This window comes from Hylobates moloch, unplaced genomic scaffold (assembly GCF_009828535.3).
Source record: "Hylobates moloch isolate HMO894 unplaced genomic scaffold, HMol_V3 SCAFFOLD_5, whole genome shotgun sequence".
In the NCBI taxonomy this organism is placed as follows: Eukaryota; Metazoa; Chordata; class Mammalia; order Primates; family Hylobatidae; genus Hylobates; species Hylobates moloch.
Genome location: NW_026652280.1, coordinates 81631746 through 81643185, shown reverse-complemented (window position 1 = coordinate 81643185; position 11440 = coordinate 81631746). Strand labels below are relative to the sequence as shown.

Below are 11440 nucleotides of genomic sequence, written 5' to 3'. Positions count from 1 at the left end.
CAGAGTCTCACTCTGTTGCCCAGGCTGGAGTGCAGTGGCACAATCTCAGCTCACTGCAACCTCTGCCTCCTGGGTTCAACCGATTCTCCTGCCTCAGCCTCCCGAGTAGCTGGGACTACAGGCACGCACCACCACACCCAGCTGATTTTTGTATTTTTTTAGTAGAGATGGGGTTTCACCATGTTGGCCAGAATGGTCTCGATCTCTTGACCTTATGATCTGCCCGCCTTGGCCTCCCAAAGTGTTGGGATTACAGGCCTGAGCCACCGCGCCCAGCCTTGAATTTTTTTTTTAATTAAGTGAACGTAGAAAAGTCTGTTTTGTGTTACTACACAGTATAATCCTCACCTGTGTGGATATTATAACTTTTTAAATAATATATATGTATATATTTTATAGAGACAGGGGGGTCTCACTATTTTGCCCAGGCTAGACTTGAACTCCTGGGCTCAAATGATTCACCCCCCTTGGCCTCCCAAAGTGCTGGGATTACAAGCCATTATAACTTTTTTTAATTATAAAAGTAACACATGGGCCAGGTGCAGTGGCTCACACCTGTAATCCCAGCACTTTGGGAGGCCGAGGTGGGCAGATCACGAGGTCAGGAGTTCGAAACCATCCTGGCTAACATGGTGAAACCCTGTCTCTACTAAAAATACAAAAAATCAGCTGGGCTTGGTGGCATGTGCCTGTAATCTCAGCTACTCAGGAGGCTGAGGCAGAAGAATCTTTTGAACCTGGGAGGCGGATGCTGCAGTGAGCCAAGATCATGCCACTGTACGCCAGCCTGGGCGGCGTAGCGAGACTCCATCTCAAAAAAAAAAAAGTAACACATAAGGCGGGCGCAGTGGCACACACCTGTAATCCCAGCACTTTGGCAGGCCGAGGAGGAGGCTGAGGAGGGCGGATCACCTGATGTCAGTTCAAGACCAGCCTGGCAAACAAGGTGAAACCCTGCCTCTACTAAAAATACAAAAATTAGCTGGGCATGGTGGCAGGCACCTGTAATCCCAGCTACTCGGGAAGCTCAGGCAGGAGAATCACTTGAACCAGGGAGGTGGAGGTTACAGTGAGCCAAGATCATGCCACAGCACTCCAGCCTGGAAGACAGAGCAAGACTCCGTCTCAAAAACAGTAAATAAATAAATAAAAATTTAAAAAGATAAAAGTAACACATACAAATTTCAATTAATACTGAATAATATGGCCCAGTGCAGTGGCTTATTCTGCCTGTACCCAACACTTTGGGAGGCTAAGACAAGAGGATCACTTGAGACCAGGGGTTCAAAACCAGTTTGGGCAAAATATCAAAACCTTAACTGTACAAAAAATTTAAAAATCAGGATGGGCGCAGTGGCTCATGTCTTTAATCCCAGCACTTTGGGAGGCCGAGGTGGGCGGATCACGAGGTCAGGAGATCGAGACCACGGTGAAAGCCTGTCTCTACTAAAAATACAAAAAAAATTAGCCGGGCACGGTGGCGGGCGCCTGTAGTCCCAGCTACTCGGGAGGCTGAGGCAGGAAAATGGCATGAACCTGGGAGGTGGAGCTTGCAGTGAGCCGAGATCGAGCCACTGCACTCCAGCCTGAGCGACAGAGTGAGACTCCGTCTCAAAAAAAAAAGAAAAGAAAAAGAAAAAGAACCTAGAAGGCAGAAGTTTCAGTGAGCCCAGATCACGCCATTGCACATTGCACTCCAGCCTGGGCAACAAGTGTGAAACTGCGTTTCAAAAAAAAAAAAAAAAAAAAAAGGCCAGGCATCGTGGCTCATGCCTGTAACCCAGCACTTTGGGAGGCTAAAGCGGCTGGATCACCTGAGGTTAGGAGTTTGAGACCAGCCTGACCAACAAGATGAAACCCCATCTCTACTAAAATACAAAAATTAGCTGGGCATGGTGGCAGGTGCCTGTAGTCCCAGCTACTTGGAAGGCTGAGAGAGGAGAATTGCTTGAACCCAGGAGGCGGAGGTTGCAGTGAGCCGACACCACGCCACTGCACTCCAGCCTGGGCTACGGAGTGAGATTCCATCTCAAAAAAAAATTTATTCTATTATAGAACCTCTAGAATAAATTTAGAATACTATGTTATCCTGGCTGGGCTTAGTGGCTCAACCTGTAATCCCAGGACTTTGGGAGGCCAACGTGGGCAGATCACTTGAGGTCAGGTGTTCAAGACCAGCCTGGCCAACATGGTGAAACCTCATTTCTACTAAAAATACAAAAAATAGCTGGGTGTGATGGTGGGCACCTGTGATCCCAGTTACTCGGGAGGCTGAGGCAGGAGAATAGCTTGAACCTAGGAGGCAGAGGTTGCAGTGAGCCGAGATCGTGCCATTGCATTTCAGCTTGGGCAATGAGTGAGATTCTGTCTTTAAAAACAAAAAAAGAATACATATGTTATCCAGAATACACTTGTTATAACACTGCAGTAAATACCCTGTGCCTTTTTTCCTTTTTTTTTTTTTTCTGGAGACGGAGTCTGTCTCTGTCTCCCAGGCTGGAGTGCAGTGGCGTGATCTGGGCTCACTGCAAGCTCCGCCTCCTGGGCTCACACCATTCTCCTGCCTCAGCCTCCTGAGTATCTGGGACTATAGACGCCTGCCACCACACCCAATTTTTTTGTATTTTTAGTAGAGACGGGGTTTCACTGTGTTAGCCAGGATGGTCTAGATCTCCTGACCTCGTGATCTGCCCGCCTCAGCCTCCCAAAGTGCTGGGATTATAGGCATGAGCCACCGTGCCCGGCCTTCCTTAGCGTCCATTTATTTACAAATAACGAGAGGTCATACTATCTCATTATTATTACTATTTATTTCATTTTTTGAGATGGAGACTCTGTCTCAAAAAATAAATTAAATAAAAAAATAAAGCCCATGCTTGTCACTCTACCATGGAGAGGCAACATAGCATAGTGGTTTAGAGAACCCACACTGCCTTGGGTTGAATCCTAGTTTTGTTATTTACTTTGTGACTTTAGGTAAATTATCTCATCTTGGCTGGGCATTGTGGCTCACGCCTGTAATTCCAGCACTTTGGAAGGCCAAGGCAGGGGATGGCTTGAGCTCACAAGTTCGAGACCAGCCTGGGCAACATGGCGGAATCCTACCTCTACTATAATAAAAATACAAAAGTTAGCCAGGTGTGGTACATGCTACTGGGGAGGCTGAGGTGAGAGGATGGCTTGAGCCTGGGAGAAGGAGGTTGCATTGAGCCAAGATTGTGCCACCGCTCTCCAGCCTGGGCAATAAAGCCAGACCTCGTCTCAAAAAGAAAAAAAAGCACCTTTTTTTTTTTGAGACGGCCTCTCACTCTGTCACCAGGCTGGAATGCAATGGCACAATTTCGGCTCACTGCAACCTCCGCCTCCCAGGTTCAAGTGATTCTCCTGCCTCAGCCTCTCAAGTAGCTGGGACTACAGGTGTGTGCCACCACACCTGGCTAATTTTTTGTATTTTTAGTAGAGACGGGGTTTCACCATGTTAGCCAGGATGGTCTTGAACTCCTGACCTCGTGATCTGCCCCCCTCGGCCTCCCAAAGTGCTAGGATTACTGGCGTGAGCCACCGTGCCCGGCCAAAAAGAAATATCTTTCTGAGTCTGTTTTTTTTTTGTTTTGTTTTGTTTTTGAGACAGAGTTTCACTCTTGTTGCCCAGGCTGGAGTGTAATGGCATGATCTCGGGTCACTGTAATCTCCGCCTCCTCAGTTCAAACAATTCTCCTGCCTCAGCCTCCTGAGTAGCTGAGATTACAGGCGCCTGCAACTATGCCCGGCTAATTTTTATGGTTTTTTTTTTTTTTTTTTTTTTTTTTGAGACAGAGTCTCGCTGTCGCCCAGGCTGGAGTGCAGTGGCGCGATCTCGGCTCACTGCAGGCTCCGCCCCCCGGGGTTCACGCCATTCTCCTGCCTCAGCCTCCGGAGTAGCTGGGACTACAGGCGCCCGCCACCTCGCCCGGCTAATTTTTTTTGTATTTTTTAGTAGAGACGGGGTTTCACTGTGTTAGCCAGGATGGTCTCGATCTCCTGACCTCGTGATCCGCCCGCCTCGGCCTCCCAAAGTGCTGGGATTACAGGCATGAGCCACCGATTTTTATGTTTTTTTAAGCAGAGATGGGGTTTCACCATGTTGGCCAGGCTGGACTTGAACTCCTGACCTCAGGTAATCCACCCCCCTTGGCCTCCCAAAGTGCTAGGATTATAGGCATGAGCCACCATGCCTGGCCTTCAGTCTGGTTTTTTTGTGACTAAAAATAGTTTCTACATCATAGGGATTGTTGTGATTATTAAATATGGATTAATCATACAAAAGTCTCTAGTAGGCTGGGCACGGTGGCTCACGCCTGTAATCCCAGCACTTTGGGAGGCCGAGGCAGGTGGATCACCTGAGGTAAGGAGCTCGAGATTAGCCTGGCCAACATGATGAAACCCCCTCTCTACTAAAAAATACAAAAATTAGCCCAGTGCGGTGGCGGGTACTTGTAATCCCAGCTACTCGGGAGGCTGAGGCATGAGAATTGCTTGAGCTTGGGAGGCAAAGGTTGCAGTGAGCCGAGATCTCACCACTGCATTCTAGCCTGGCGATAAAGTGAGACCCTGTCTCTCAAACACACACACACAAAAGTCTCTAGTGCATATATTATCAATATCAGTAACTGTTATTGTCATTATTACTCTACCTTCTAAAAAACATTTAAAGTGAGCTTCACTTTCAAGAATCTAACAGCCCCGGTCGTGGCAGAGCACAGAGTAATGAACAATGACTCACAGTAGCGGGGATAAATGCTTAATGGGTTAAATACTGTAGCTGGAGGGCAGAGAGCAGTGGTCAAAGCAGGCTTTTCTTTTTTTATATATATTTTTAATATTTATTTAGTTATTTAGTTATTTTGAGACGCAGTCTTGCTCTGTCGCCCAGGCTGGGGTGCAGTGGCGTGATCTCAGCTCACTGCAAGCTCCACCTCCCGGGTTCATGCCATTCTCCTGCCTCAGCCTCCAGAGTAGCTGGGACTACAGGCACCCACAACCACACCCGGCTAATTTTTTGTATTTTTAGTAGAGACGGGGTTTCACTGTGTTAGCTGGGATGGTCTCGATCTCCTGACCTCGTGATCCGCCTGCCTCGTCCTCCCAAAGTGCTGGGATTACAGGCGTGAGCCACCGAGCCCGACCAAAGCAGGCTTTTCTTAGAAGGCAAACCCTGAATCCTGAAAAACTCCTGGGAGTTAGTTTACTAAGTGAAGAGACAGGACATCCCAGGCAAAGACTGGTCGGTGCACAGGCCAAGAGGAGGGTGAAGTCTGGTTTGCAATATGCACAGCTTACCCTCAAGTGGTGGGCGATGAAACTGCACAATAACTACCAGCATTTACATACTCTGCCTTGCCAGGCACCAAGGTAGGTGCTATTGTGATCTCCACTTGAGAGGGGGTTCTAACCCCACTCCCTGCAAAAAAAGCCAAGGTGGGGGCAGAAGTAAGTCAGACCACTAGCATTTAAGTTGTCCTAGATGGCCGAGTATGGTAGCTCACGCCTTTAATCTTAGCACTTTGGGAGGGCGAGGCAGGTGGATCACTTGAGCTCAGGGGTTGGAGACCAGCCTCGCCAATATGGTGAAACCCCGTCTCTACAAACAATAGAAAAATTAGGCCAGGCGCGGTGGCTCACACCTGTAATCCCAGCACTCTGGGAGGCCGAGGTGGGTGGATCATGAGGTCAGGAGTTCAAGACCAGCCTGGTGAAGATGGTGAAACCCCGTCTCTACTAAAACTACAAAAATTAGCCAGGCGCAGTGGCAGCCACCTGTAATCCCAGCTACTCGGGCAGGAGAATCGCTTGAACCCGGGGCAGGCAGAGGTTGCAGTGAGCTGAGATCATGCCACTGCACTCCAGCCTGGGCTACAGAGTGAGATTTTGTCTCAAAAAAAAAAAAAAAAAAAACAGAGAGAGAGAAAAGAAAAAGAAAAATTAGCCGGGTGTGGTGGCATGTGCCTGTAGTCCCAGCCACTTGGGAGGCTGAGGTGGGAGGATCGCTTGAGCCCAGTAGGCTGAGGTTGCAGTGAGTCAAGATCGCACCACTGCACTCCAGCCTGGGCGACAGAGCCAGATCCCGTCTCAAAAACAAAAATAGCTGGGTGTGGTGGCTCACGCCTGTAATCCCAGCACTTTGGGAGGCCGAGGTGGGCGAATCACCTGAGGTCAGGAGTTCGAGAACAGCCTGACCAATATGGAGAAACCCCATCTCTACTAAAAATGCAAAAATGGCTAGGCTCGTTGGCTCACGCCTGTAATCCCAGCACTTTGGGAGGCCGAGGCAGGTGGATCATATGAGACCAGGAGTTCAAGACTGGCCTGACCAACATGATGAAACCCTGTCTACTAAATATACAAAAATTAGCCGGGCATGGTGGCGCGGGCCTGTAATCGCAGCTACTCAGGAGGCTGTGGCAGGAGAATCGCAGGCACCCAGGAGGCAGAGATTGCAGTGAGCCGAGACCGCGCCACTGCACTCCAGCCTGGGCGACAGAGCGAGACTCCTCCTTAAAAAAAAAAAAAAAAAATAGCTGGGCGTGGTGGTGGGCGCCTGTTATCTCAGCTATCCGGGAGGCTGAGGCAGGAGAAATGCTTGAACCCGGGAGGCGGAGGCTGCAGTGAGCCGAGATCACGCCATTGCACTATTGCACTCCAGTCTGGGCAACAAGAGTGAAACTCCATCTCAAAAAAAAGAAAAAAGAAACCAAAACAAAACAAGTAAGTTGTCCTAGATGGTGGAAGTGTCACGGAGTTTTAAGCAGGGAGGTGAGGACAGGACTAGATCATTGTGTTTTGCAAAAATCCCTTTGGCAGTCAGGCAGAGGACGGCTCAATTCCCTGAATAGAATGAGTGGGCCAAAAAGCAAGCACATTTCTTCGGCTCCTGGCAAACATTGCCAAAGAACTTCCCAAAGCGTTGCGCTAAGGGACCGTATTCCTTCTAATTTCTAAGGAGGGTGAGGCAGGATGAAGTTCCGGGAACTGGCTTCATTCCGCCCACGGGTTTCAGAGCCGCACCAGCTTTCTTCCCCACAGCAGCCAGGAGCCTTGGCTTGGTGGGTTGCCTCCCTGTTCCCGCCCACGTAAACTCGTGGCAGCAGGGCCAGAAGTTTTCTGGTTCTCAGAGGCACCCGTCGACATCCGCCTCCACGTGACCCAAACAGATCCGCCACTTCCGCTTCCCCTCAGCTTTCTTCTCGTCGGTGTTCCCGGCTGCTATAGAGCCGGGTGAGAGAGCGAGCGCCCGCCCGCGGGCGTCGAGGGCGGGTTGCCTCGCGCTGACCCTTCCCGCCCTCCTTCTCGTCACAAACCAGGTCCCCGCGGAAGCGGCGGTGTCGGCGCCATGGCGGAGCTGACGGCTCTTGAGAGTCTCATCGAGATGGGCTTCCCCAGGGGACGCGCGTAAGGGAGTTCCCCAACCCCGGCCTGCGGGGGTGGGGGGGCCGCGGACTTATCTCGGCCTTTGCCCCAGCGTGACCGTCATCATGGCTCGTGGGCGCTATTCATGGTGTTTCTGCCCCCAGGGAGAAGGCTCTGGCCCTCACAGGGAACCAGGGCATCGAGGCAGCGATGGATTGGTGAGCGCTCGTCCCGGGTGGCGGAGAACTGGGGGCTGGCGGGAGGGGCAGCCTCAAAGCTAACCTCCCCGCCGACTTTCCCTGCCAGGCTGATGGAGCACGAAGACGACCCCGATGTGGACGAGCCTCTAGAGACTCCCCTTGGACATATCCTGGGACGGGAGCCCACTTTCTCAGAGCAAGGCGGCCTTGAAGGTCCTGACTGAGGGTCACGGTGTGATTATTCAGGAGGGTCCGAGGAGAATCTAAAGGGATAGTAATACGATTGTTTGTTTGTAGAATCTGGTTCTGCTGCCGGAGAAGGCAAACCCGTTTTGAGTGAAGAGGAAAAACAGGAACAGACTAAGAGGTACAGTAACAACAATCTCACATCTCTGAGGGTCGTCTTCCACTTCTCCCCAGTACACGTCTGGTCAAAGAACCTTGACCCTTCCACATTTCCTCTTTCTTGGCATTTTCTTTTCCTTTTCTTTTATCTACTTTGGGATATATGTCGTCTAATTTTGTTTATTGTAAACTTTGCACCTTCCCACTCTGTCCATTTCTCTTGAACTGTTTTCTCTCGGCAACACAGGATGTTGGAGCTGGTGGCCCAGAAGCAGCGGGAGCGTGAAGAGAGAGAGGAACGGGAGGCATTGGAACGGGAACGGCAGCGCAGGAGACAAGGGCAAGAGTTGTCAGCAGCACGACAGCGGCTACAGGAAGATGAGATGCGCCGAGCTGCTGAGGAGAGGCGGAGGGAAAAGGCTGAGGAGTTGGCAGCCAGGTCTGGGCAGTGGAAATGATGGATAGCAGATGAGAAAGAAATCAAGATTTGCTTTGTTGATGTCTGACCTAATTTCTTCTTGTCTACATTCCAGACAAAGAGTTAGAGAAAAGATCGAGAGGGACAAAGCAGAGAGAGCCAAGAAGGTAGGTGACTGAGAAGACGCCACGGGTAATGGAGTGGGCAGGTTAGTAAATCTTTTCCAGCTTCAGAGGGAAAGCATGGGCTTATATGATCTGTTTCACCTGAGGATGGGTGAGTACCTGATTGTTTTACTTTGCCCTTTAGTATGGTGGCAGTGTGGGCTCTCAGCCACCCCCACCGGCACCAGAGCCAGGTCCTGTTCCCTCTTCTCCCAGCCAGGAGCCTCCCACCAAGCGGGAGTATGACCAGTGTCGCATACAGGTACTGATTCTGATTCCTATCTTGCTCCTGGGACCCCTTTGTTGCCTGTTAAGGTGCCCAGCTCAGAGGTTTTTTCAGTTAATGTGCCCTTTGCCAAATCTCTCCCTTCTTTGTAAATGACTTTTGAAATCCTATCTCTACTCTTGGGAAAGGTATCAAATTTCACCTGCCCCAGTCGTATTTAAACCCATACCTCCCTCTTACTCAGCAGTTACCCTTTTACTTGTTCATGTTTTTATTTGGTTTATTATGCGGCTATCTGGTGATGTGGTATTTATCCAGATTCTTTTGTATAATCCTATCCTTGTCTTTCTTAGGTTGTGAGGGAGCTGGGAGTCTCTCATCCACACTTAGTAAAGCGGAGCCTAAGTGGCTGTTCATTTGGTGCTTTAAATAGTAGTTGTGCTGGTTCAATCTAAGAAGAAGGGGGGGCCAGCTTTAGCTCTTTTCCTTACTTGGGCACCTCATTCAGTTTTGATGCCCACAATACTATCTCCCTTGCCTTTTAGGTCAGGCTGCCAGATGGGACCTCACTGACCCAGACGTTCCGGGCCCGGGAACAGCTGGCAGCCGTGAGGCTCTATGTGGAGCTCCACCGTGGGGAGGAACCAGGTGGGGGCCAGGACCCTGTGCAATTGCTCAGTGGCTTCCCCAGACGGGCCTTCTCAGAAGCTGACATGGAGCGGCCTCTGCAGGAGCTGGGTATGGCTGCAAGACTAGAAACCAGGACCTGGGGGAGTTGGGAGGCATGCCTGGGAAAAGGAGGGATGCAAAGAGAAGAGGCTTTGTGAACATGGTGCAAGGCCAGGAATTTTGGGAGCAAAAATCAAGTATCCTTGTGGTTCAAGCCTGTTTTCTTCCATCTTCAGGACTTGTGCCTTCTGCTGTTCTCATTGTGGCCAAGAAATGTCCCAGCTGAGGGCCTTTGTCCCATCGTCCCTCTGTGACCCCTTCATCTTTGATAAAGCACTGACATCTCCTTCCTAATAAATAGACCCTGAGTTCTGTACATGCCTGACTCTTTCCTAAATGGCTGGGAGGGACAAAACTAAGGCAGAGGAAGAGGCTAAAAGGGAACAGTAGATCCTCTTCCTCATCTTTAGTTTCCAACAAAGACACTTGTTTCTTTTCTTTTTTTTTTGAGACGGAGTCTCGCTCTGTCACCCAGGCTGGAGTGCAGTGGCACGATCTCGGCTCACTGCAAGCTCCGCCTCCCCGGTTCATGCCATTCTCCTGCCTCAGCCTCCAGAGTAGCTGGGACTACAGGCCCCTGCCACCACGCCCGGCTAATTTTTTGTATTTTTATTAGAGACTTGGTTTCACCGTGTTAGCCAGGATGGTCTCGATCTCCTGACCTCGTGATCCACCCGCTTTGGCCTCCCAAAGTGCTGGGATTACAAGCATGAGCCACTGCGCTCAGCCTCAGAGACACTTGTTTCTAATTTCCAGGTCTGATTAACTGCTGGGGAAGTTGAGGAGGAGAGGTGCTAAAAGGGGTGGACAGTACATTGGATGGCACCTTTTACTTCTATGGTAAGACAGAACATAAAAGCCCAGCTGATGCTGCTTTTTTATTTTTATTTTTGAGATGGAGTTTTGCACTGTTGCTTGGGCTAGAGTGCAGTGGCGCAATCTCAGCTCACTGCAACCTCTGCCTCCCAGGTTCAAGCGATTCTCCTGCCTCAGCCTCCCTAGTAGCTGGAATTACAGGCACCCGCCACCACGACCAGCTATTTTTTTCTATTTTTAGTAGAGACAGGGTTTTGCCATGTTGGCTAGGCTGGTCTCGAACTCCTGACCTTGTGATTCGCCTGCCTCGGCCTCCCAAAGTGCTGGGATTACAGGCATGAGCCACGGCGCCCGGCCTGCTGCTTTTTTACTTATGTATTGAGAACACGAGAGTGCCTTTTCATTTTAAAAATGTTTGGAAATATGCACAACTCTGATACAGCTTTGGGGTGCTCCAGACACCCATGGCCACTTCATGTAAACCACTGAGAATTTTTTTTTTTTTTTTTAAATGGAGTCTTGCTCTGTCACCCAGGCTGGAGTGCAGTGGCACAGTATTGGCTCACTGCAACCTCCACCTCTTGAGTTCAAGGGATTCTCCTGCCTCAGCCTTCTAAGTATCTGGGATTACAGGCGTGCACCACCATGCCCAGCTAATTTTTTGTATTTTTAGTAGAGACAGGGTTTCACCATGATGGCCAAGCTGGTTTCAAACTCCTGACCTCAGGTGATCCACCCGCCTCGGCCTCCCAAAGTGCCAGGATTACAGGCGTGAGCCACCACTGACAGTTTCTAGAGCACTTTCAGAGACTGTACAATATGATCATGATCAAATTTTGTAATTAAACCTAATGAGGGCTGGGCGCCGTGGCTCACGTCTGTAATCCCAGCACTTTGGGAGGCCAAGGTGGGTGGATCACCTGAGGTCGGGAGTTTGAGACCAGCCTGACCAATATGGAGAAACCCTGTCTCTACTAAAAATACAAAATTAGCCGGGCATGGTAGTGCATGCCTGTAATCCCAGCTACTAAGGAGGCTGAGGCAGGAGAAGCGCTTGAACCCAGGAGGTGGAGGTTGCAGTGAGCCGAGATCGTGCCATTGCACTCCAGCCTGGGCAACAAGAGTGAACTCCATCTCAAAAAAAAAAAAAAAAAAA

The 11440-nt window shown here is 50.1% G+C and overlaps 1 protein-coding gene across 2 annotated transcripts; it reads left to right on the top strand.

Annotated features, from left to right (window-relative positions):
* Nucleotides 1–7197: 7197 nt before the first annotated feature.
* UBXN1 (UBX domain protein 1) lies at nt 7198–9784 on the top strand. Of its 2 annotated transcripts, XM_032153120.2 has the most exons (9): nt 7199–7428; nt 7551–7604; nt 7693–7799; nt 7884–7953; nt 8179–8370; nt 8465–8516; nt 8659–8775; nt 9285–9477; nt 9645–9784. In XM_032153120.2, the coding sequence occupies exons 1-9, from the start codon at nt 7370–7372 to the stop codon at nt 9692–9694; spliced, it is 894 nt and encodes a 297-aa protein (XP_032009011.1). In that variant the 5' UTR covers nt 7199–7369; the 3' UTR covers nt 9695–9784. The 2 variants fall into 2 exon arrangements, with proteins under 2 accessions (XP_032009010.1, XP_032009011.1); XM_032153119.2 differs by lacking the exon at nt 9645–9784 and having other exon boundaries at nt 7198–7428; nt 9285–9581.
* The last annotated feature ends 1656 nt before the right edge of the window (nt 9785–11440 follow it).

Bases quoted from the DNA above. Each gene is read 5' to 3' on its own strand.
- UBXN1 (XM_032153119.2), top strand. From the start codon at position 7,370: ATGGCGGAGCTGACGGCTCTTGAGAGTCTCATCGAGATGGGCTTCCCC. The intron at 7,429-7,550 runs GTAAGGGAGTTC...TTCTGCCCCCAG, and splicing joins GGCTTCCCCAGGGGACGCGC to GGAGAAGGCTCTGGCCCTCA. The intron at 8,517-8,658 runs GTAGGTGACTGA...TTTGCCCTTTAG, and splicing joins AAGCAGAGAGAGCCAAGAAG to TATGGTGGCAGTGTGGGCTC.